The sequence below is a fragment of the Taudactylus pleione genome, unplaced genomic scaffold (assembly GCF_031769625.1).
Source record: "Taudactylus pleione unplaced genomic scaffold, aTauple2 ptg000788l, whole genome shotgun sequence".
In the NCBI taxonomy this organism is placed as follows: domain Eukaryota; kingdom Metazoa; phylum Chordata; class Amphibia; order Anura; family Myobatrachidae; genus Taudactylus; species Taudactylus pleione.
Window position 1 is genome coordinate 212,642 of NW_028285190.1, and position 27,359 is coordinate 240,000.

The 27,359-nt window shown below is 43.3% G+C and overlaps 1 protein-coding gene across 4 annotated transcripts in view; it reads right to left on the reverse strand.

The window, feature by feature from the left end:
- The window catches only part of ARHGAP21 (Rho GTPase activating protein 21), a 194,878-nt gene that overhangs the window by 4,601 nt on the left and 162,918 nt on the right, over positions 1-27,359 (reverse strand). For all 4 annotated transcript variants that reach the window (XM_088457850.1, XM_088457849.1, XM_088457847.1 and 1 more), the window contains 14 exons: positions 26,847-26,972; positions 24,793-25,089; positions 21,831-21,898; positions 21,597-21,739; positions 20,824-20,966; positions 20,585-20,740; positions 20,407-20,485; positions 17,100-17,173; positions 15,747-15,836; positions 15,489-15,614; positions 15,355-15,396; positions 13,697-13,802; positions 9,664-9,695; positions 6,924-7,563 (listed from right to left, as the gene is read on the reverse strand). In XM_088457850.1, coding sequence (XP_088313976.1) covers positions 6,924-7,563; positions 9,664-9,695; positions 13,697-13,802; positions 15,355-15,396; positions 15,489-15,614; positions 15,747-15,836; positions 17,100-17,173; positions 20,407-20,485; positions 20,585-20,740; positions 20,824-20,966; positions 21,597-21,739; positions 21,831-21,898; positions 24,793-25,089; positions 26,847-26,972 — 2,122 coding nt within the window. The remainder of the gene's footprint in view (positions 1-6,923; positions 7,564-9,663; positions 9,696-13,696; positions 13,803-15,354; positions 15,397-15,488; positions 15,615-15,746; positions 15,837-17,099; positions 17,174-20,406; positions 20,486-20,584; positions 20,741-20,823; positions 20,967-21,596; positions 21,740-21,830; positions 21,899-24,792; positions 25,090-26,846; positions 26,973-27,359) is intronic.

Genomic DNA, 27,359 nt, shown 5'->3' on the forward strand with positions numbered 1-27,359 from the left:
AGATTCTAAAGGATACAGGGAGCCACCGCTGGGCTTTGTAGGGTGTGCAGTGTATGGGGAGCAGCAAGACGTAAAGATCAGTAACGCAAATGCATTTTGGACAGATGGGTGAGAGAATTATTAGACAAACACAGGTAGTCGAGGCTGGAGAGGATGGATAAGATGATCAGTAACATCTTAGGTAGGAAAAGGGAGCATTCTACCAATATTTGGAAGATGGAGAACAAGTAGTCAATGAACAAGTTATGGTTGATTTTTAGGAACAACGTGTTCCAAAGGAGCCAGTAACATTTCCTTCATCGTATGCCTGGCGTCTAGCATGGCTGCCTAAACCACAATAAGCAATAATCCCTTGTGTCCCAGCGAAGGAAACACTGGATCCACGATACAAAAGCAAAAATGGTTGATTTCATATAGAGCTTCAGCTTTTCTAGTTTCCTTTCCAATGAGAGGACTTTGCCCAGGTAGGTGCTATCTGCACCCACTTCTCTGATTATTTCCAAAGGCTGCCTAATCGGAAGAGGACTGTACATTGTGCTGTGGTATAAGGGAACAATGTCTTTCCTCTCCTTCTCACATCACTTGCCGAGTAGTCCTTGGTGGCTTGTTGCTGATCCCCCAGTGACTGAATTCCTTCTCTAAACTACCCATAGCTTCATTTGCTGTGACTGCAGAGTACACCCATCAGGCATAATATGAAAACTACTGACCGGTAAAATAAATAACATTGATTATCTCATTACAATGGGACCTGTGAAGGGGTGTCAGCAAGTGAACACTCAGTTCTTGAAGTTGATGTGTTGGAAGCAGGAAAAAAAGCCAAATTGTGATGGCTAGACGACTGGGTCCAAAATTGCAGATCTTGCGGGGTGTGCAGGTAAAACAAGTCAGTCATGGAGGCCCCACCTCGCAACTTACAGGACTTAATAGATCCGCTGCCAACGTCTTGGTGCCAGATACCATCAGACACCTTCGGGTGTCTTGTGGAGTCCGTGTCTTGGCGGGTCAGAGCTGTTTTGGTGGCACGAGTAGGGACCTACACAGTATTAGGCAGGTGGTTTTAATGTTATGGCTCATGGGTGTACATCGGTGCTGTAGCTGTTGCACTGTATTGGAGCAATGACGGAAATTGGCTGAAATATTACGGCCCACAAATAACTATCTCCTACACAGGACCTCAAGTAATCTGCAAATGCCTGATGCATTGATGGCAGATGCTAACATAGCAGCCATGAGTCTAGTGATCTGCTTTGCAGTAGTATGTTGGCTGTTCTACTTGGTGGTTCTAAATATATATACAGTCAGGTGCATAAATATTGGGACATTGGCAGAATTTTCATATTTTGGCCTCTATTCACCATAACAATGGCTTTGAAATGAAACAAACAAGATGTGCTTTACCTGCAGACTTTCAGATTTGAGGGTAATTACATCCAGATCAGGTGAACGGTGTAGGAATTACAGCGGTTTCTATATGTGCCTCCCACTTTTTAAGGGGCCAAAAGTAATGGGACAAACTAAACAATCCTAAATCTAACGTTCACTTTTTAATACTTTGTTGCAAATCCTTTGCAGGCAATTACAGCCTGAAGTCTGGAACACATAGACATCACCAGATGCTGGGTTTCATCCCTGGTGATGCTCTGCCAGGCCTCTACTGCAAATGTCTTCAGTTCCTGCTTGTTCTTGGGGCATTTTCCCTTCAGTTTTGTCTTCATCAAGTGAAATGCATGCTCAATCGGATTCAGGTCAGGGGATTGACTTGGCCATTGCATAACATTCCACTTTTTAGCCTTAAAAAACTTTTGGTTGCTTTTGCAGTATGCTTCGGGTCATTGTCCATCTGCACTGTGAAGCGCCGTCCAATGAGTTCTGAAGCATTTGACTGAATATGAGCATATAATATTGCCCGAAACACTTCAGAATTCATTCTGCTGCTTTTGTCAGCAGTCACATCATCAATAAATACAAGGGAACCAGTTCCATTGGCAGCCATACATGCCCACGCCATGACACTACCACCACCATGCTTTACTGATGAGGTGGTATGTTTTGGATCATGAGCAGTTCCTTTCCTTCTCCATACTCTTCTCTTCCCATCACTCTGGTACAAGTTGATCTTTGTCTCATCTGTCCATAGGATGTTGTTCCAGAACTGTAATGGCTTATTTAGATGTTGTTTGGCAAACTCTAATCTGGTCTTCCTGTTTTTGTGGCTCACCAATGGTTTACATCTTGTGGTGAACCCTCTATATTCACTCTTGTGAAGTCTTCTCTTGATTGTTGACTTTGACACATATACACCTACCTCCTGGAGAGTGTTCTTGATTTGGCCAACTGTTGTGAAGGGGTTTTTCTTCACCAGGGAAATAATTCTTCTGTCATACAACACAGTTGTTTTCCGTGGTCTTCCGGGTCTTTTGGTGTTGCTGAGCTCTCCGGTGCATTCTTTCTTTTTAAGAATGTTCCAAACAGTTGATTTGGCCACACCTAATGTTTTTGCTATCTCTCTGATGGGGTTATTTTGATTTTTCAGCTTGCTTCACTGATAGAGCGATGTGCAGCGTATTGCAGAGCGATGTCTTTTATGACATTAGATTTGTTCTGACTTGTATGACCACCCACGTAGTGTATGTTATTATATGCCCTTGTGGTTTCCACTACGTGGGTCAAGCAACTAAAAAATTCAGGGAACGCATGGCTGCACATCGCTCTGTAATACGTATGTTATTGAGTTGCAGGGATGTAGATCAGCCGGTCGCTAGACACTTTGGGGAAGCCGGCCATCCTTTGGACTCCCTTAAATATTTTATCATTGACCATGTTCCACCCTCTCTCCATGGGGGTGACCGGGCTAAGACCCTATTAGTTAAAGAATCAAGATGGATTACACGGCTGGGTACAACTAAGCCGGGTGGTCTCAATGATAAAATTAACTGGAATTGTCTTCTATAGTGTTACTTAATTGGATTTGGTTGCTATGGTTATCTGTTTATTCCTTACATTTTCAAGCTCATGTTAATGTCATGTACTGTTGTGTCATTTGGTGTATTCTTTAATGTGAGTGTTTGTTCTTGGGGGCATGGCTTATTTAGAAGTTTTGTATTGGTTGCACTCTATGGTCTGGTACATGTTTGTGTAATATGTTTTTTATATGATCTTTGTGCAATAGGTGTCTTGTGATATTCACAGCCTCCCTTACTCCGGATGTATACTATGTGCCCCCTGGCTCCAGGATGCTGAGTGCAGGCGGTTAGAACGCAAGCGGTCGGCCGGTGGCACGCAAGCGGGCGGTTGCTATGGTTACGGCTGCAGCGGACCCCGGAAGTACGACAGTGTCGGGGACACGTGGGAGGCACCTACGTCCGGTATGCAGTGTGACGACTGATGGACACGAGAGGGGTTTTATACCGGTGGGCTAAGTGTTGTATGTTGTCTGTGTGTATGTTCCTGAGGACGGGGCTGAGTCCCCGAAAACGTTGGAGACAACAGAAAAAATATCAAGTGTATTATATCTGAGTGCCGTTCATTCTGGGAGATAGATAGATATATGAGTACCTCCTCCATCCACCAATATATGGACTAAAAACAGACTGCGATATTGAGTGTCTGCACTTTTGTCCAGGAATGATGATGTTCGTCCATGTAAGATGACGTTTTGCCTCGTTCTGAGTTCCGTTTTTTTGGAGGGAAAAATCCGAACTCCACGTGCAAACTCGAACCTATCCGAGCCTGCACATCCCTAATATATACACACACACACACATATATATACACAGTGCCTTGCAAAATTATTCACCCCCCTTGGCTATTTACCTTTTTTGTTATATTACAACCTGTATTTTTTTTTTTTTAATCTGAATGTAATGGATCTGCAAAAAATAGTCTAATTTGGTGAAGTGACATGAGAAAAATATATATAAAAAAGAATCTTTAAAAATTAAATTATGAAAATTGACATGTGCCTATGTAATCACCCCCTTTGCTATGAAGCCCCTCAAAAGTTATGGTGCAACCAATTACCTTCAGAAGTCACATAATTAGTGAAATGAAGTCCACCTGTGTGAAATCTAAAGCTGGGCATCCACTATATAATTTTCTGTCAGATATCTATCCAATCTGGCTGGATGGAATGAAAACCTGGTAATGTATGGGAGTAAATGACAGTTCATCATATGGATTTAAACACTGCAAAAAGGACAAAAAAAAAATTCAAATTGGTTACATTTGTGTGTTTTTTAACCAATTTGTCTGAACAACCACTCTTGGCTATTTTCCAGTGTTTGGGAACAAATGGACGACTGTCATTTGCTCCCATACATTACCAGGTTTTCATTCCAACAAAAAATTGTATAGTGGATGCCCTGCTTAAGTGTCACATGATCTGTCAGTATAAACACACCTTTTCTGAAAGGCCCCAGAGGCTACAACACCACTAAGCAAGAGGCATCACACCATGAAGACCAAGGAGCTCTCCAAACAAGTCAGGGACAAAGTTGTTGAGAAGTACAATTCTGGGTTGGGTTATAAAAAAATATCCAAATCTTCGATGATCCCCCGGAGCACCATCAAATCCATCATCATCAAATTGAAAGAACATCGTACCACAACAAACCTGTCAAGAGAGGGGCCGCCCACCAAAACTCACAGACCGGGCAAGGAGGGCATTAATCAGAGAGGCAGCACAGAGACCAAAGGTAACCCTGAAGGAGCTACAGAGTTCCACAGCAGAGACTGGTGTATCTGTGCATGTGACCACAATAAGCCGTACACTCCATAGAGCTGGGCTTTATGGAAGAGTGGCCAGAAAGAAGCCATTGCTTAGTGATAAATATACGAAGACACGATTTGAGTTTGCCAAAAGGCATGTGGGCGACTCCCCAAATGTATGGAGGAAGGTGCTCTGGTCAGATGAGACTAAAATTTAACTTTTCGTCCACCAAGGAAAATGCTAGGTCTGGCGCAAACCCAACACATCCCATCACCCCAAGAACACCATCCCCACAGTGAAACGTGGTGGTGGCAGCATCATGCTGTGGGGGTGTTTTTCAGCAGCAGGGACTGGGAAACTGGTTTGAGTCGAGGGAAAGATGGATGGTGCTAAATACAGGGATATTCTTGAGCAAAACCTGTTTCAGTCTGCCTGTGATTTGAGACTGGGACGGAGGTTCACCTTCCAGCAGGACAATGACCCGAAGCATACTGCTAAAGCAACACTCGAGTGGTTTAAGGGGAAACATTTGAATGTGTTGGAATGGCCTAGTCAAAGCCCAGATCTCAATCCCATTGAGAACCTGTGGTCAGACTTGAAGATTGCTGTTCACAAGCTGGAGCAGTTTTGCCTTGAGGAATGGGCAAAAATCCCAGGGGCAAGATGTGGCAAGCTCATAGAGACTTATCCAAAGCGACTTGCAGCTGTTAATTGCCGCAAAAGGTGGCTCGACAAAGTACTGACTTTAGGGGGGATGAATAGTTATGCACGCCGAAGTTTTCTGTTGCCCTAAATGTTGATTGATTTACAATCTAAAAAAAACAAAACACAACTTCACAGTTGTAGGCATATTCTGTGAATGAAATGATGCACACCTTTAAACAATCCATTTTAATTCCAGGTCGTCTAGCAACAAAACATGAAAAAAAGCAAAAGGGGGGTGAATACTTTTGCAGGGCACTGTGTATATATATATATACACACATATACACATACATACACATGTGTGTAAACTATGTAGTATATTATTGTTTGCCTAATAAAAGGGTTACCAAGTATTGCTGCTATAATAAAAGGGTCACAGATTATTGATATTTTTATAAAAGGGGCACAAATTATTGCTAATCTAATAAAACAGAGCACATATTATTGATACTATAATAAAAAAAAGGTGCACAGATTATTGCTATTATATTAAAAGTGTCACAGATTATTGATATTATTTAATGGGGATGACCACACCCCTCCAATTGATGGGCACACCTACAAAAGGCTGGTCACTCCCCTTCAGCAGGCCCCTGACATTGTATTCCCCTGTGGGCCCTATATGCCCCAGTCCGACACGGAGTACATCTACTCCACAATAATTGTCTATAAGACAATGGACAGCCTAGAAATGAATGATTATTGATAATAAATAAAGCTGCGTGTTTTGATCTTAAACTAGTTTAAACTTCGTTACAGGTTGGAAAAAAACAGATGTTAAAATTTGTATTTTTTTTTTGGTTCAAACCAGTTTTTTTTTTTTTTTCCATTAATGTTTTAAAGAAAAAATAAATCCTGCTTATTATATTAATACTGTGAAACATTGCTACATATTAGAAACCTGGTTTTATACTTTCTAACATTAACAATCCAAAATTAGGATTTTTTTATCACATCAAAATAGAGCCAGACTAGGTCTTTCTGCCTTCCACTCATATCAGTAGGACTGAAGGTTTTGAATTGAAATAAACATGAAGGATACTAAACCATGAGGTGTTTCTCTGTGTATTGCCTCTTTAATGTATTGGAGTTGTTTACCCTTAAAGACTGAAAATGTTAGTAGTGGTTTTCTCATGTCCTATAGAATTGTTAGGGGGGAGTTTGTGGAGTCTTAGCTGATGCTAGGCAGATTTAGGACGTCTCTGATCTGGTTCACCCTCATTTTTCTGTTGATTGCGAATTTACTGTATTGGTTCAGCTCACTCAAATGAAGACCACAAGCTACAAGAATGTGGAAAAATACCAGGGGGAATTCCCTTATAATAAGCTTATTTTTAAGAAGTCACGGCACCATGCCTATAGTCACAGCATAATAAAAAAAAAAACATTCGATTTAAACCATGGTTTAAACTAGCCAACCCTGCCTAGTTTTGTGGCCATGATGACTACGTGTCATGAAAGAACTTTGGCAAGGATAAATTGATACTTTTGTCATCGGAATTCTCACCTTTACTGTCTGCCACAGACTGATCCTCGTGGCTTATCTGGTTTGGTTCCGGCCCAACCAAGTATGACGATGCTGTGGAGTAGTCGGAGGTGATGGAGATCATGTCCGCAGACAGAAAGTCACTGACTGTTATCTCAGGGGTGATGATGATTTTCGGTTTTGGTCTGTGCGTGGAGACCTGGGATGAAGTGCAAAGTACAGTTGGGGAGTCAGACATACTATCCTGGCAAGGGAGCATTTGCTCCTGATCAGATTGCACAGTCAGTCTCAGATCGGAATATGTAGGGTGTTTTGGAGGAGAAGAAGTGGGGTCATCGGAAGGCGTGCTGTCCTCTCTCAGCTTATCGTCCGAGTACAGGCTGGAATTAGTCTCGCTGATGTTTTCTGCATTTCTCGGTGTCCGTGCTTTGGGTTTTAGAGGCACTTGTGTAGCTGATGCAGACGGCAATTTGCTGCTCTCTGGCTTTCGGGCTTCCACAGGAGACAGGTCTTTCCTGTAGAACACGTTGTCAAGTTCATCCTCTGAGCTGCTCAGCTGGGGCTTATCTTTGTGTTTCTTACGATGTCGACTCGCAGCAGCAAAGATGGAGGCCACTAGCAACTCTTTGCTATACTGATCTTTTCCAGATCCCCAAGAACCCTGTAAAAGGCAAAGGAACACCATGTTAAGAATCTAAACTTTGCAATTATACATAATTATCTATCTAGCTAGTGTGTACAGCCACAAAAAATACCAATGAGATACAGTAACTGATGATAAAAGGTTAACACACCAACAAGGACATTGGTTGGCCTACACACACCAACAAGGACATTGGTTGGCCTACACACACCAACAAGGACATTGGTTGGCCCACAACACACTAACACTGCACCTCATGGTGGAGATTCCCCATTCCATCTCACTGCAGACAGAAACTAACACGTTCTCTCCTGTATTCTTAAAGACTCTGCCTACTGGATCCCATTAGATCAAATGACACAAAAGAACCAGCACATCATATGTATCCTTCATCAGATCCACATCCATAAAAAGAGGACAATTATGTTTTTTATTATCACACTTGGCTCCTCTTGTGAATTCTACAAGATGACTGTTTCCGATGCCCAGAGCTGTTGGGTTCGTGACCATTTCAACTTACATCAGTAATGTCAATGTTAATCTAGATCACCATGCTATGGCTATAGTTCTTATCTTTGTTTGACGTTATAGTTCCCTATAGAGGGCTACATTTTAAAATCTATATTCATACTTTCCAACTATCAGCATGGACACTTATCCTTACCCGGTGGTCTCCTTATACTAATAATCTTTATTTAACTCTCAATCTACATGTGTAATCCATAAGAGCTGTATAATGCACCAGGGTAGGATCATTTTTCAGAACTCTATTTTGTATTGTTAAGGACATTGTTACTCTGTCTATGCTCCTTATCTAGGTTTTATATTGCCATAAACAATGTTCATTAAATACCAAATCCTATATCTTTTTGCCTTGTCCTCCTCTTTCTCCCCTCTCTGCCTCCCAACTCCATCACCTTACTCATTATTACTCCTTGTCATCTATACTCATCTCCCCCCTTTCCTGTGTCCTCCTCTCATTATATTCAACTTTCCCCCTCCTCAAAAATGTTCTTTCATTAAATATTTTCTAATGTATTATTGGCTACACATGTATCAGACTACAACTTGTATGCATTGTTCTACCAATATACGGTTATACGGACAATTTAGAGATCTACCCTACAGTCTAAACTTGGTTAAAAGTGTGCCAACATGTTTAACAATAACTGCAGTAGAAATAACACTGAATTGTGTGGACTATGCAATAGCCAAATTATCCATTTCAGCAACAGACAATGTAAAGATCTACAAACTGCTATTCGACTGATATCCAATTCCTAGAAGAATGGGACATATTTATAAAGCTTCTCTAATATGCTAGAGGTGAGGAGCCATGGCTGGTGGTGGACTTGTCCTGCCATAAACACTTGTCGGATCAAAATGTTTCAGATAATCGGAATATCCTGATTTACTGAGGCGGATTCAATCCTGTGGGGTATTGGGTCGCGATGTGTGGATGTGCAAATGACTGTGCATTACGGTAGTACGTCATCAGTGGTGTTGGTGGTCACTATGTGCCATTCTGGAATGCACTTTGTGACCATCGTGCAGAATTAAATTGCCCCCAAAGACATCCATGTAGCTCTAGATACTGGCTAGCTCTAATACACAAGAAAGGTATTTTGGAAGAAGGATTCAATTTAGCCCCTATACGCTATGGCTTGCTGATTGAAGCGTTGATATAAAGAACTGGAAGAGAGAAATATTTACTTTTTTAGGAGGTAAAGAACGATATTTGGTGGAGCATGCTGTTGGCGGATCTTCATACCTTTCTGTAAACACCACCGCTGAACTAATAAGGCCTGAGAACGGAGCACCCTCTTTTGTATCCTATTGAACAGCAGAGCCTTCAGTGGTGGCAGTCAATGCTGGACCATGCTAATAAGAGCTGTTGTTAGGGCTCCTATGTATATAAAAAACTAGTGTGGCGGTCTAGCTGCTGTGGAAGTACATATCACAGCATGCAGAGACAGCTTCAGCATACCCTTAACAGATAAACTGCAGCAGAACATGCTGGGATGTGTAGTTCCACAGCAGCTTGAGTACCACATGTTGCTAAAAAAAATAAAAATAAAAAATAAAAAAAATTCCCAATTAGAGAGAATACTGACTTACCTTAGATTTTGCAGAGTCACTAGTAGCGGAATCTGTAGAGTAAAAAATAAGCGAAACGCGTTGTCAGTGGCGCATAGAGAGAGACACAATGGTGACAAATAATGCTAGGCTTCATGGAAAGGACAAGCACACAACAAAATGTGTTAAAGCAGAAGGAAACAAAGGGGATAGTCATAGCTCACAAAAGATGCAAGCTTCACCACAGAAAGCCACCGCCATGAAAGGATGCTGTGAATTGTAGGCAGAACCAGCTCAATGAGAGGAATGGCAAGGAACCCTGTTCTCCAAAATAAAAAAACAAACAGACACTGATGTTTAAGCGACTCGTCTAAGCACGCTAATCTTTGCGGGAGGCTGACGAAAAATTTGAATGGTTAACGGAAATTAAACACCACACAGACAGGCTAGTCTAGGTCTGGGCTGTGCGTCTGGGTCCCTGATATTGATACACGCAGAGGAACCTAAGTTGCTAATTGGATGAATCTTTTAGGATTGCAGAGCCAGTGTGCAATGTATGCTGACTGCTGAAGAGTAGCAAAGGTTCAGCATGACAAGATTGTATTAAAGTAAGTTATATAACCACACTGTGCTACTGTTATAATGGAATGAGTAATGAACACCGATTAATTATAGGGGGAGGAAACAGAGGCTAGACGAGAGTAAAGAGAGCAGAAGGGGGGCCAGCCGGAGGCTCTACCACATCAATTGGAATTATATCTTTATGCATAAATTATCAGAATACAAGAGCTAAGCCCCATGCAACACCCCTAATGAACACATGGCTAATGCTTGTGACTAGTAAGGACTAGTAGACCATACCATGCTATCTCTCCTCAGGGTCTGCTTCAGAAATAACAAGAAATGGCAGAAAGACTTTAAGAAAGTAACATTGATCTGTGTAAAATAGGCTGAGCAGGAAAATAACATTGTACAGTGCAGATTTTCTCAGAATTTCAAATTTAAAAAAGAAATAAAAATAGGAAATGTAAAGTCCATTCACAAAAAACGGGGATTTCTGCAGACAAGGCAGCTACAATGGGGGCAGCAATCGTCCTTCTTCCTACAGTTCCAGCTGTCCATCACTGACATCATAGAATCCACTAGTGACATCACTGTGTGATAGACTCCTCCCATTTCGCCTGTTTCAACATCAGTATAAATGTCTTGGTTCAGTAAAGGCAGTAAAACAAAACGAAAGCCCTTGGAACTATAAAACAATAGCTACGTAGAGATAAAGGGATCATTTTGGGGTGGGGGTGGGGTGGGGTAGAACATGCTTGGTTAGTGCAACAGCAGGTAGGGAAAGTTAGCTAAGAGAGCATGTGATACTAGTACTTAGCCAAGGAAAAGGTTGCAAGTAGAAAAACAGAAGGAAGAGTAACTTTAATACACATGTCGTAGCTGTGATTACACCCCTGAATCTATACAGCATACCAGTCACCGCCTCACACAGGAGGTCATTATTTTGCGGGCTGAACCAATTTCCATGAAAATGTAACCAATCGACTCAGAGGAATCTAATGACCTCACCGAGACACAAAGTGCCTCATATGCCTCGGTTCTGTCACTAGGTGAGTTGATGGCAGAATACGGTTTCAGCCCACAGAACGTCTGTCCCTAGTGTGTGCAGGTGACGGTTACACATTGAACTGAGAAACACATGGCTTTGTGTGTTGTGACATTACACATTTGGTTAAAGGGACCCTTCATTAGCAGAAAAAAAGGCATTTATAGTGAAATACAACAATACACACTCAAATGAATCTCAAACACTCCTACTAGAGATAAGAAATAAGTGACCGCAAACTACCTTAAACTACTAAGTGGAAAATTCAATTCTCAGCGAGGCGCCACCGTGTTGTACGGCTGCGCACATCAAGGTATATTATACTAGCCAAACACTGCTCATTTCCCACATACAGGGCCTCATTCAGAAGCGTTCGGAGGATGCAAGCGGTCGCTCAGAAACTGGGCGGCCACTTGCATCCTGACCGCCCACCTCTGTTGCGGTGGTTAGGCTGTGGGTTAACACCCACAGCTCTAACGACCGCTCCGGTGATGGTCGCGATGGTCAGAGACCATCGGGGCTTACGACGAGACCCTAGGGTAGGGTCTCTCTTGTCGTAAGCCCCGGAGAGCTTCTGGCTCTGTCTGATGTGATGTCAGTGGGGCCTCCCGCAAACGTTAGGCGTTCCCATGGGAACGCCTCTGTTTGGGCTGCCACCCCCCCGGCCCGCCTTCCAATCAACATCGACAGCTCGCCCCCTTTGGATCGAGACCCGCTAAGACCGGCGCTGTCGGTCGTAGCGGGTCTCGCGCATGCGCACGACGGCGCCGTCGTGCGCATGCTCTGTGGGGTGCAATCGACCCGGTCCGAGCGCATCGGCGCTAACGACCGGGTCTGAATGACCCCCACAGTACCTCTACGGAGGGCGAGGGAAAAAAATTGGCGATGTTACTAAAGGCACCCATACACGGTGCGATATGCACCGGGTGACGCGACGGGGGATCAGACACCCGACATATCGGGCGGTCCCCCCACACGGAGCGATTGGGTGGCCAACCGCACGATATGCTGGCTCCCCCCTCCCTCACCCACATAGCACTGCATGGGATCGCACATCGCATCCCCAGATCAAATGAACCTGCAGGAAGATCTGGGGGTGCGATGTGAGACCCCACTGGAGCTCTGGCTGATATCATCCCCCCACACAGTGCGATATAGCAGCAATATCGATCCAATCCGTCGTATTGGCTGCTTTATCGCACCGTGTATGGTGGCCTTAACTGGGAAGTGATTTCCCCGACCGTTCCAGGGGGTACTCCAAGGGCATCGCAGAGAATTGAATATCCCATTATGGCTACAGATAAAACAAAATGGTTTGACATGCACTTTAACCAGTCTTTATGTAAATGGTTTATTTGCTCCCTACAATGCAAAAGTCATTGGTCTTTATCTTGCACTGATCTGGATAAAGCTGGTCATATATGCACAGAGGATCCATGTTCTTATTCTGTAAGATAATGTAACCATCCCAGTAAATTAGACCCTTAGCATTCTGAGCAATAGATAGTAAAAAAAAGGATCTATTACATAATCTATCAGGATAAATGAGTCCCAATAACCAAATGGATTTAATGATAAATTATACTACAGCCATCGTTCTTGTCTTCAGTGAAATGAACAGCAGAATAGAGGTGGCAGAGGAAGAGGAAGAGAGAGTTCGGGTGCGCTCTTCATTCTCTCTCCACCAGCTCTGTGTAATCATCCATCGTTCCTTAGCTGTTCAGTATGGCTTCAAAATCTGAAGCACTTTTTTTTTTGGGGGGGGGGGGGGGGGGATTGAATTAGGCGCAGGGTTTACCTCACAGGAAACACCTCCTTGTTTCAAGTCTGGAGTTATTCAATTTATTGTCATTTTCCCTGCATGCTAAACCATGTGTTAATGCTCGCTAGCCCCTAGATTCTTCACAAAGTGATGGAATCTATGGGTTACCCCAGCATTAAAATGTGTCACCATTTTAACGCGGATATATCCAGGCTACCAGGAAATATCCACCCTCTGGGGTTTATCGCGTCGGGTTCTCCGCAGCTGGGTGAATCGGGCAGCTCTTTCAATTAGCTTTGGGGCAAACCCCGCGCCTAACAATCTCCCTCTTTGGGTTGTGCACCTACATAAAATTGTGGACAATATTTCCTGCGCTACAATAAATTGTACTTTTAAATGAAAGACATCTTTGCATATTAAGCTGGGAAATACTATATGCATTCTCATTTGTGCGTTATTTGCAGTAGCGGATCACCTAGTCCACAGATCATATCCCAAAACAGATGGGCAGGTGCAGAATAGCTACCTTTGCTTGTACTCGGATGCAGTTAAATATAGTTACAATATACTGTATAACAAGGAAGGCAATTAAAGGGATATAAAGCAGAATTGTACGATTAGAGAAACATTCAGAAGAACCCAGAGAAGCAGCAGAGTGCGTGTCATTAGCCTGCGGGGGAACTGTCTGCGCAGGCAAGAGTTACCTGATACGTCTCCAGGGGATAATCCAGTCCTTCCAATGTTGGGGAGCAAATGATCTATGTTTGGCACTGGCTGAGACTCTACTGTGCTTTCCTCCTGTACAGCTGTCTACAGTTAATAAACAGAGATCTCTTCAACATCGTTACACACAAACTTATAGCTATTCTAATGACAACAAAGCGAAGCTGTCCATTAATATGCTGGTCAGAATTATCTGAAGAAACTGGGCCTGATTCTGAACGTGAATGGTTTGCTAATTCATTCATACGCACGGCATAACGCAAAGCGATTAGCGCCGCCCCTGGGTTCTCAGTACTCCAGAGCAGCAGTCATCGTTACCAGTAGAACTTAAATGTACTGCAATGCTGGGTGCAAGAAATGGGCACCACTATGGTGTAACTCTGGCTACACGGCCACTACATGGTTCTCTTATGTGTGTATGCCCCGGGGCCGAGAGGTGTATGAACGTAGCAGCACAAGCGCAGTCTGCATAAACACAAATCCCTACTAGGTGCGGCCACATTTGGTCTTATGCCAAATTAAGGCTGGCTACACATCAGAACGATGTGTAGCCGGCCGATCCGACGGGCAACGGGAACCTGCATCACTTGCATGATGCAGGGGTGCGACGGCGCGATGTAGAATGCCATGCTGTATTTGGCAGTATGGCAACGCACATGATATCTTCTGATTGACCATGCAGCACAGCCAACCAGAATGTATTACTTGCGACCGCGGGAGTGCGAAAATCGGGCATACACACTTAACGATATGCCCGATTTGACGTTCAGATTTGCCCAGAAACGACAAATCGGGCAGATAACGTTTTAAGTGTTTACCCAGCCTAAGAATCAAGCCCATTAAATGTATGCAATGTTAGGATTAACCACACTGCTTAATTATTTCTTCTAATTTTGCTTTAAAAGAACCTAAAAGTGAACCATAACAGCAATCTGAATTTAAGGACAACATATAACCTATACCACCATAACGAAAAGAAGAATACCCAGAACTCTATGGAGGCTTGCATAGCTATGTAAACAGCTGTGTATTTTTATAGGTTTAAAAACATTTGAAAGTGCAAAATAAAGTTCCTTTATTTAGCGAGGGATCAAGTGTAAGTTTGAGGTATGTAACAATATGATTAATGTTCAGTTACGTTCTCAGTGAGGATGCAGTACTGGTATAAGGCCTGTAGGTGGTGGTGTGTGATGGCAAATCTTTCCCCTGCCCAAGCTTCCCGATCCGGTTATATGTGATCCTGTTATATGTAAGGTTTTGCAGATTTCTTTTTGGGGAAACAAATGGGATAATTATACAACCAATTAAATCCATTAACATGAAGATTATTTAAAAAGTAACTAATTTAAAGGACTAAAAGAGAAAAATGTTTATTATTTTGACCCCTGTGGCAAGATATTTTTTTTGATCTTCCACTTTAAAAAAAAATGGGAATACGCCTTACTGTACATGATCTTTTACTAAACATCAACTTTACAGGATCCTGGGGACAGTGTTTAACACAATTTAATATCTATTCAGTACTACAACTGCTCATCAATAACAGACATGTGAGTACCAGGTAATATTACGGTATTATGCCACCTTCCAGTTACCGCCATAAAAAAAAATAAAGCACATAATTGGCAGCAATACTTACAATTAGTTCTTCAGCACTTTCTTCACAGAAAAACCAGTCATGCTAAAAAAGAAATGTACAGAGGAGCGTTTATAATGGGAGATCCCGCACATAACCCTCAATGCAACAAGCAATAATTACTCCCAGACACTCACACACTGAATAAGGGTTTCCACTATTTTGTATTGGTCGGGCATGTGGGTGACCATGTGCGTCATGTTGTCTTCTGACGTTCTGACCAAAGTTGGGCCAAATACGATTGCCAGGTTTCTGGGTTCCATCTATAAAAAAACAAACATAATGTAATCGCACAGGTAAAGGATCATGGCCGCCATCACTGAGTGTACACGACGGGGGAAGCGTCACCTCATTATCAACATTCAGACAAAGCTAGAAGGGTCTGGAGCGCTCACCTTATTCTTCTCTGAATTATCTGCTACAGTCTTCAGATGGGTACAGAGGAATTTCAGCGTTTCATAGTGATGGTCGGGGAGATCAATAATCTGACATGGAGAAGAGACATAATCAGTATCAGCTGCTCTGACAATGGCAGATTTCTGTGGTGATTTATTCTGGAATGATGGTTCATGCATCAACAGAATATGAGGCCAGTAGGTGATCTGCTGTGACTTAGTTTGTGAGTCTTAGCTGTAATGTCTGCAGCCGTTTGATAATGTGTGCATACAGTAAATTTTTATATATATATATATATATATATATATATATATATATATATATATATATATACATACATATACATACACACACACACATTATCTAAAGAGCTGCAGACATTACATCCAAAATATGTATACACACTCATACATACATATAACTGTATATAGACACACACACTACAAAGCCAAAAATATGTGGAGCCTCAGACATCGCATCCAAATAAGGAGGGTGAACATCTCATTCCAAAACCATGTGCAGTGATAGGGATTTGGGCGCCCTTTTGTTGCTATAACCTCCTCCATTCTGAGGCATTCCATTCAATTGTGGAATATGAAATCTAATAGAAGCTTAGCGGGTGAGATGATGTTGGTACTAGATGCTTCTACGACACAATAACAGCATTTACATGTGCCTGGGACAGCTCTAACAGGGCACACATTAGACAAGCTGACTTGTTGGAGAAGGTGGCATCCTATGAATGTGCCATGCTGAAAGTCACTGAGCTCTTTAGTATGACCAGTTCTACTGCTAATGTTTGAATTTGGAGATTGAATGGCTGTGAAGATTGATTGTATACACCAAACACACTAATCAGAGGGGGTGTCCTCATACTTTTGGCCATGTAGAGTTGGTTATTTGGTGGGGAGGGGGTGAAAAGTCACATATTCAGAGGAGTAGGTCAAAATGAGGTTTAGCCATCCATGCAACAGTAATGTTAAAACTCAGCATGGGATGTGCACTGTTTGTAGAAAGACTTGAAGATCCAATACATAGGAGGGAATTAAAATCAACGCCATGGACACAATGAGCAATATCGGAACAGTATCCACATTGCACGCTTTGCCTTGCACTCCTCAGAGGTGCACTGGAAAACATGCAATGTTGGCAGTACAGTAACTGGCAAATATCTGCGCAGCCAAGTACTGCGGCGAGGTATCGTGGTGAGGTGGGTATTCGCCAGTAACGGATTACATCAGAAAATGCTGCAACTTCTAATATTATTTACTGCATGGCGTCATCGTCTTCGAGACTATAAATGTGTATATTCATTATAGACAGGCAGATGATTTGTTTGGTTTCAAACTTACCAATTGTTTTAACGTTCTAAGCCTATCCACGGGGTCTTCTCTACGGTTGGCTTCTATGAAATCATTGTATCTGTCTGAAAATGAATTTAGATTTCATTATTTTTTTCCCCTCACAGACTTACATGATCACTTACTGCTTTGGCATGGGCTGGTGAGCAAATCACTCTGAATAACCATGGCCAATGATGTAAGTACAGGGATCCCGGCATACATATCTGTGTAACCACCACATGCATCTTACGTCCTGGGGCGTTAAACAGCCCTTCTAGTTGCACTATGCCGTGGTGTGACTCAATAGCGCCGAGCGTCTTTTCATGCAACGTTTTACCTTCAAATGCGTCTTATGCGGACAGCTGCTGACACTATCGTGACCCGCAGTCACGCACAGAATATAGGCATGCTGCATATCATTTTATTTGGCAGAAGCTGCTTGTGCGTCCTATTTGAAGATAAAAAGTCACCTAAGAGAAGATGCTCGGCACTACAGAGTCGCCCGGCGCTCACACGTTATGTGTAATGCGACTTGTAGCGCGTGGTGGTAAGATGTATGTGGACACATCTGTATGACCATCAGTGATGTGCGGGATCCTTATTTAAGTGTTCTGCGCACACACGAGCAGTGACCTACGCACACTGGGCTGAACCAATATTCAACCAATCAATTCACCAGGCGCTAGTGACATCACTGAGGTAGGAGCCAATTTGAGGAGGTAATTAGATAAATTAGGATCCCATAATGTCTCATTTTTTTGTTTAAAACACCACCTTTATTATAACAATATTCACATCATTTAATTCAAAACGTTTCACCAGATTTAATCAACAGAAAGCAACCAGTTTACACAGCTGATTAAGGCACGTGATGGCAAGAATTATTATTATTATTTATTACCAGTTATTTATATAGCGCACACATATTCCGCAGCGCTTTACAGAGAATATTTGGCCATTCACATCAGTCCCTGCCCCAGTGGAGCTTACACTCTATATTCCCTATCACATGCTCACACACATAGTCACATTAGGGTTATTTTTTGTTGGGAGACAATTAACCTACCAGTATATTTTTGGAGTGTGGGAGGAAACCGGAGTACCCGGAGGAAACCCACGCAAGCACAGGGAGAATATACAAACTCCGCACAGTTAGGGCCGTGGTGGGAATTGAACCCACGACCTCAGTGCTGTGATGCAGTAACGCTAACCACTACACCGTCTGTGCTGCTCTGAATCAAACTGGTTGGCCTTACAGGGACCAGAGAAGTGAAATAATGGGGCAAAGATTTGGTGAATACCTCAACTGATGCGCACAGAATTCAGTGATACTGCCACAAAATAATAGATTGAAGAAAATGCCACCAAATGCTCAACCATATTTAGTGACCAAGCTAAAGTTTATTCTGGTCATCAACAGCTCTCTCCTGGCTGCAGTGAGACCAAACAGCCAATATAGCTCACGAAAAAGAATGAACCCAGGGAAAGCCACATGTCACCTTTACAGATCATTGGCCATTGTACTGCTACCTTTATTATCAGTTATTTATATAGCGCACACAGGGCTGCCATCAGAAAACGTGGGGCCCAGTACTGACAAAATAGGCAGGGCCAAACCCCGAGGTATGGGACAGAGGTGGGCGGAGCTGTGGATAATGTGGGTGGGGCTACTTTTAAGGAGTATCCAGTGGCAAACGCAGGATTTCCAGAGGGGGGTTTCCAAATGCTTGATTTTAGAGCGAGTGTCACAGTCCATGAAGAGGGCAGAATTAGCACTTAACCAGCTTTAATATGCGTCATACAAAGTATATTGTGTCATAATTCCAGTATATAGAGGACCAGCAATCACAGTATGCCATTAGATGCGGCAGTAAGGACATCCTGCCTGAGCTGAATGTTTTTATTTTAGATGTGGGCACCATTCCAGAGTATTAGAGCAAGTCCGGGAGTCTGGGGGAGCAGCAGAAGAACCTAGCACTGCACTGGACATATACTGTATGTACATATTGGGCTCTATAGCAGCACATCCCTAACAGTGCATGTTTTTCAGTGAATGTTAGGAAGTTGGTGCACAGGTGTACTTATTACTGATTGATACATGTTAAAAGATCCACAGGTGGTGCTAATTATTTCATTTCTGATACTGTGAAGAACATGCAGCACTACTAAAATTCTATTACATTACTATTTCTATTGTGGTCATGATGTGGGCTGGGGAGGGGGGTTTCCAGGCAGATGGAAACCCCACCTACGTTTGTCTATGGTATCAACATTTGGGCTGCAGGGACAGTTGTTATTATAACTGGGGGGGGTGCAGGGAAGGCTAGTTGGACTGGGGGAGGGCACAGGGAAGGCAGGCTGCCTGGACTAGAAGGCTGGCTGTACAGGGGGCGGTGGGCAGGCTCACTGGCTAGACTAGGGGGTCGCAGGGAATGCTGTCTGGACTGTGGGGGGAGCACAGGGAAGACAGGCTGGCCGGACTGGAGGGCTGGCTGAACTGGGGGGAAGGAGGGAGGCGAGCAGCAGGGAAAACTGGCTGGCTGGACTGGGGTGGGGGAGCAGGGCAGGGGAAGCATACCTTATTTAGAGAAAGAGGGGGCTTTGGTGGTAGCAGTGCAGAATGCACCGGGCAGCAGGTAGAATCAGAGCATCGGCGCCGCGGCATTTGGAATATGGAGCTGGCCATGAGCCAATCACAGCTTGCAGAACGGCAGCCAATCAGGAGCGGCCTCTCCTGATTGGCTACTGTTCCGCGAGCGGTGCTTGGCTCGCGGATGGCTCAATATTTCATTCAAGTGCAGGCTATGCTCTGTCTCCCGTGACTCTCAGCCACCCGGTGCATTGCGCACCGCTGCCATCCGGGCCCCATCTCTCTCCGGGCCCGGGACTGGATTCCCATCAGTCCCCCCTGATGGTGGCCCTGAGCGCACACAGATTTAAGCAGCACAGAGACTATTTCAGTCATTCGCATCAGTACCTGCCGCAGTGGAGCTTACAATCTATAATTCCTCTCGTGCGGGACACAAATACACACTATGTTATGTCAGAAGACAAATAAGCAACAAGCATGGTTTTGGAGTGTGGGGGGCATAGAGGTTAGCAGTGTGGGAGGTAACCAAAGCAAACCCACGCTGCAACACGAGTAGAACATACAAACTACACACAGATATAGTGCCCTGGTCAGAAATTGAACTCATGACCTCTGTGAGGCAGCAATGCTAACCACATTCCTAACCATGCTGTTGTTTCCCTAAAGACAGCATGGAAAAAAAAAAAAAAAATCATTTACAGAACCAACGTTATTAAAGTTCCTCACCATTGGTAAATAGAGGCTCTGGGAGTTTTCGGAAAAAGGATTTCAGCAGACTGCTAATTACATTCAGGTCTCGCCATTTCTAGGGCATAAAAGTAAAGCACATTAACAAAAAAAAATGCTCCACATCTCTTTCACATTCACACCAAGTGACACATAGTATATGGTTGGGCAAGCGTACATCATCTTGGAGGTCGATGTCCATGCAACCTTTGTTGAGCTCCTCTTGCATACTGGCAATAGCTGCATTATTTCCAGGGACTCTGTATATTCCGGTGTTCTCCAGTCCTCGCTCTTCCACTAATTTACAGCACAGGTCCACGATTAGCGGAACGTACTACAAAAGAAAAAGGTTTAGGTTTAGCCGTGAGGACCCACCCCAGAGAAAACAGACAAGAGCGGATAGAAATGGCCATTTACTTTATTTGATTGAGCTGGAGGGCAGTCATCTAGCCGGACACCAAAGGTCCCACCACTGGTGGACTTCTTCTCAAAGGTCTTCCTCATGATGTTATTAATACCTCTCCTCCATGTACCTTTGTCTTTAGGTGGACTGGTATCATCTTGGATTAAAAATAAATAAAGTTCATAAGAACCTTCTGACCGTGTAAATAAAGGAATAATTAATTCACGAATGAGTCATACGATTAGCAGAGAGCTGATCTGTAAGTCAACAACGTTTTCCGTCATGAGAGAGAAGAGACACGAAGAGTCTCTTAAAAAATACAGGCTCAGTTCCAAAAGCAGCACCCATGCTTCAAAGACACTGCAGAGTTGTTGTTTTTTTGGAATGATAACTTGATATGTTACCTTACCCCAATGTTACCCTACCCCAATTAAAAAAAAAAAAAAAATCTAAATTTCAAAATACATTTTTTAGTTAAACAGCAGCACAGCGTCTTCCAACCTAGGCGTGTCCAAATCTTATCCTTGTGTTAGAGAGATAAGCCAGGATTTCCGGGCACATACGAGTTCTCTCAGCTTATCGTATGTACTTGGAAGGTTACATAGGTGGGGCACTGGCTACCTGTGTGAAACAGGCCGGGGCTTTGAAACTGGTGAATAGTAGTTGTAGAAGGAAGAGAAAAGGTAGACAATGAGGACTGCAGAGGTCACTGTGGGTTGGGAGAACAGCTGGTAAATTTGAAAAATAAAATAAATGTAACTTATAAACCAAGACTGGAGCTCCGAACCTTTGTTGAGCAGTCTCCGGTCAGGATCTTGCTTTGGAGAGTGAGGGCTCAGTAACCTTTGCTCTGTTCTGGTGCTGAGGATATTCTGGATGCTCAAAGGCTGACGAGCAGATTTGGGGGATGGCTCTGGTTTGTTACTGGACCTGGTGGGTGAGAGGTAGAGTTAAAAAAATAAATAAATAACCAAAAGGATAGCCCTGTTCTACAACAATAAGAAACAGTCTGTGTACTTACTTCATTGCTGTGTTGTTGTAGTCTTTCCGCTTCTTATCTATGAGATCCCGACTAGCTTGGTCAGTTTGCTAGAAGGAAAACAAAGATTTTACTTTGAATTCCACAAGTTGCCAGTTATGTATAACACTTTTAAAATGTTTATATGACATCAGTTATATCATTAATAATACGAATGGAAAAAAATCCATGTCCATCACAACATTTTAAAACCCATCCTAAGTCAATATCTTGTATCTTGGATAAGATTCAAAGGGGTAGATCTATCAACTAAAGAGTGCAGAGGTTGCCAATAGCATCCAAAGCAGCTTCTACCTATCATTTTAAAGGATGTACTTGATACATGCCAGCTAGAGGAGGATGCTTTGATACATTTCCTCCCTACGTGCCTGAATAAGTTAGGAGAAAAGAACTACAGTGCATCCGGAAAGTATTCACAGCGCATCACTTTTTCCACATTTTGTTATGTTACAGCCTTAGTCCAAAATGAAACTTAGAGCAGGGGTAGCCAACCTCGGTCCTCAAGAGCTACTAACAGTTCACGTTTTCCAGACTAACTAGCTGGTGCACAGGTGTATGAATTACTCACTGACACATTCGAAAAGATCCACAGGTGGAGCTAATTATTTCACTTGTGATTCTGTGAGGAGACCTGGAAAACATGCACCGTTGGTAGCTCTCGAGGACCAGGGTTGGCTACCCCTGACTTAGAGTATACTAATGTAGTGTTCATTCTAGCACCATGCACATGTCACAACCCGTGCAGTACCTCTTTCCTGCCTGGGGTGTCGCTCTGGTGCTTCTAGCACACTCAGCTGTTGCAACAAAATGCTGATATACAGACCAGAGTGTGCAAGAAGCACCAGAGCTGAGAGTGATACCCCAGGCAGGAAAGAGGAACTGCACAGGCTGTGACAGGTGCAGGGTTCTAGAATGAATACTACTACTAAGACTCACAGATCTACATGTAAAAGTGACAACAGCATAACAGTACTTGGTATTTTACAATATTCAGTACTCGGGAACACCCTGCTTCATGTCCAGCCCCAAAATTTCTATTGTAGTGAGTCTTCCCTGGCAGTAGCTTGGGCGAAGGTGCCATCTCTCTCTGGGACTGCCAAGACAGACTGCGATTAACAGAGAGCGCCTCCAATAGGAAGCCACTTCTCTGTCTTTCCGTAAGCCCTACCCGGCTTCTAGGGGCTGCAGTCATCGCAGTCCCAAGAAGCAGGCATTTGCGAACATGCGTCAGTCGCGGGGCCTGCCAAATGCATTGTGTATGCACACCACACCTGGCAGGAATCAGGGACCAGACTGAAGAATGGACAGCCCCCCTCACATTAACAGGTAGCAGCTGCCACTGGCTATCCTCCTATACAGACTATGCTTATCCAGGGTTTGCCTGAAGGTGGCCTCACAAATATTAATAAGCGAGGCCTGCAGTTATTGTGACATGACCTTGGTGTTTCTTTATGATCTCCCGATTTTTTCTGTGTGTTATGTGTTTTATTAGGTTCCTTTTATCGGAGTGCATTTATGCAACAATACCGAAAGTTCTAAAGGGTTCACAAACTTTGTAGTTCCACTCTACAACATGTTTATACCTACTGCTCTGCCTTTACAGTGTGAGAGGAAACCCACTAACACTGGGAGAACACACAGATGCCACGCTTTATCAGTGTGACGTCCAGCACTGTGAGGCAGCAATGCTAACCACTGTGCTGGATGTTACAATATATTCACTTTTTAAAATAAATAACTACAAAAAAAAAATTACTTATTAACTTGCTAAAACTTATTAAAATACATTTAACCACTTAAACACGTGATGTGGCCGCAGCCAGCTGGGCTCTACCCGACACGGCCGCATCTGTGTCGTTCGTACTTCCCAAATCCCCCTCCCCAGTCGATTGAGGAGGAAGTCCATTCTGCCCATGTGCAGAACTGACCTCCTCCTCCTACCCCTCCCCGGCTATGATGACGCAGTATATGACCACCGACATCACGGTTTGGATCATGTCCTAGGTTGCTACGCGAGGGGCACTCTGGGGGCGCATGTGCCGTAACAAACGTCCCCTCCAAGCACAAATATTGTGATCTCAGCGTCAGCTGCATCAGGGGGACTGATTACCAGTCCCACTCCCCTCTGCCCTAGGCTATGCTATGCTCTTGAATAAGGCAAGGTAATTTGGGCTATGGCATGTATTGGGGGATTTACGCCCCACAAGAAGGATTTTTGGATGGTAACAGGGGGTGGGGGGAGATGAGATATTAAAAATAAACATAGGTCTACAAAGTGAGAACGGGGAGAGGGATACCAATACATGTGGGCCCATTGACCCTGGGGTTGGGGGCTCAGCTACTAGGATCTATTACGATTAGGGGGGTCGGGGTGGGGTGATACTGCTGGGAATCTTTTCCCACAGGAGGAGGGGTGAGGGAATGGTATATTTAAAAAAATAAAAATAAAAAAAAATGTAATATATATATTTTTAAACTCACATTCTAAACCTAATCAAATTAATAACAAACATAATAAAAATTATGTTATTCGCTACATATAAACTTGATTGTAGTTTCAGACTAAAAATTTGATTAATCTTTCTAATATATACTGAATTACAATAAACGTATATACATTAAAATATACATAATGAGCTTCAGTTTTATTTTCTAAAAGGTGATCCAATGTATACATTAAAGAGACTGCATGACTAAATATGAATTCTATAAAATATCTATTTATCGTATATATACATATACTGCCAGACAACAGGCCACACTGTAGCTTGTACAATGTCCTATTGTAAATATGAATTGTATAAAATATAAATTTATGGTACGGTAATTGCCTGACAAGAGGCCACAATGTAGCTTGTACAATGTCCTATGGTCAGTGAACAAATGTGCCCCTGACATGAAGTAGCAGCTCTATGTAACACAGGTAACAAAGTGCATCCAGTACCTCGTCATTCAGGTTGCCATTCTCCCTTATGACTTTAATCCATGCCAGCATATCCTCTCTGTCTTCAGCTTGGAAGAGATACTCCCGGTCAGCAGTGGTAACACGAAATACATTTTTCCGCTTGGTTTCACTGTATGATATATCAGCCAAGCATCCGTTAATATTTATTGGTTGTTCCTCTTCAGACTGAGAAGACGAGTGTCCGGTCTGCTCCTTCTTGTCTTTGTGCAAATATAAGGATGAGCACCTCAACACGACATACATCTGTTTCCACTGCCTCAGGCTGCCACCGACTCTCTGCAAACATATAGGACTACTGCAATTTACCATTGACATTAATTACCAGACTTATTTTACATGCCAAGTGATATGCTCATCAGGTCTATAGATTTAAAGCAAAAAGTTTTTTTAAATTATTTGTGTAATGGTGTGCACACACATAGCGATCAGCCAGTGATACGATATAGCTGGCTGATCGTCCTGCACCCACCCTGGTGTGCTGGATGATCGATATTGATCATCCAGCACACCACCAACAGCTATAGCGACCCGCGATCAATGATCACGGGTTCCTATAGTAAGCTGCTCGATATCGAGCAAATTGGCCTGCATGCACGGCCGATGGACGATATCGTCCATACGTGGCCACGCACCGTTGGTCGGTCCTGAAAAATGCACAATATGAACGATAATGATATGATCAATATAGTTATCGTTCAAATGATTACTTGTTATCGCTACGTGTGTACCACCGAAATATCGTTTAGCTGGTCGATCAAACATGTGTGCCTGCTGCTGTAGAGAGCATAAATATACCCGGATAAACAGAACACTAGTAAATGAGGGCCTGACTCAGAGCTGCACAATATTGCAGCTGCAACTGCATCCTCTCCCGGAGCGCGACTGAGTCTTTATGTTAATGTCGCGGCCGATGGTCTTCTTACTGAGACACCCACTGGCTGCAGCGCTAATCTGCCGCTGTGCATATTAAGATGCACCATCAGATTTGCAGGTGTAACTTCTCCATCTGTAAATGGCTGCACCTGGATAGCCACCCGTTACCACCCAAAAAACTCCAACCGAAATGGTATCTCTCAGCGTGCATTTTCGGTCTGCGTCTTAGAGCGGTAACCATCGGGACACATGCTCAGTGTGACTAAGATGCATAAGCGCGGACTGAAAACATTGACAGATCGCGTGCACCCCTGAATCAGGCTCTCTGTGCACCAAACTAGTCTGTAGTCAGGACAGCTTCATAACTTGCTCACACGTGACCACTTAGTTTATCGTAGACTAAACTGCTATCATGTGGAGGCTGAAATCGATTAGTTGCCCCTAGTGAAGCCGAGAGTTTCTCTCATCAGACAAGTAAAAAGATCTCAGCACACCATATCATTGACAGCTATCGGGTGAACAAGTGGATTGGCATACGTAACAACAATGGATTTAGCAATATAAAGTGGACCTATCACATACATACAGTTCTGGGCTGAACTAACTTTCATGAAAACGCTGCTCATCGGATCAGTGAATTATCAGCTACAGGACGTCAGACATCACCGTGACGTTCGTCTGTGCATATTACAATGACCAGAATCTTTGCTCTTTTTATTGCGAATCTCTGAGGTGCGAGCAAAAAGAGCGAAGATAAAACGTTGTGTTGTGTCCACATAACCGCCCCGGGCGCACATCGCTAAGAACTGAATGGTCTGCAGACTGGTTTCTGAAGCCCTTACCTATAACTCTCTTTAATGCATCTCCTCCCGTTCCTGCCTATAACCCCTGCTCTCACATGCACATGAGAAGGGCAGTGGTTCAGCAAAATTTCAATACTAACTGGGTAAAAATATGCGTCAATGCTGGTTTCGGTTACGATAAGACCAATTTAATATTAGTAGCAGGACCATCACAGTATAAACAAATGTTTGGTTCTGGGAAAAGCCAAGTACTACTAGATGGTACTATCAGTGACATGCAACTGTGGAAAAAGAACATGAAGGTTTGCCATTCGTCACAAGATTGCTAACGCATTTTAAAGAGACTCGATTGGTTACCTTTCCCTTGTCGGTGACCAGCTGCCGGAAATACAAGTATCCTTCCTTGTTTGAGTCACTGAACACATCTGAGGAGGAATCTTTCCTGGACTCCGAGTCCTCAGAAGACTGCATACTCTCTGGAGCCTGAAGGAAATAGGTTTATAATATACCTGTACATTCAGTAATTTGGGAAAGATTGCTGGATTCCCTTGAAGCCTTATTGTGTATACAGCTGGCACAGGTGTCTAAGAAAATATGCAACTTAAAAAGTCCTTATGACGCTACTTTAAAGAGATGACAGTTCTGCAGAAGTGTTAGTTACTAGTTTCCCCAAGCGCCAGTAACAGGTCAGGTTTATTCCAGGGGACGTAAGGACATGACAGACATTGTCAAACTAATTATAAATGATTAGACCTGCATGCAATCTGGGATGTCCAGCCAGTGATCGAAACACTGGTTGTTTTATATACATGTACCAGTAGATACAGTTGCAATTGGGGTTGGGGTGTATGGAGCATTGCATGCAATATT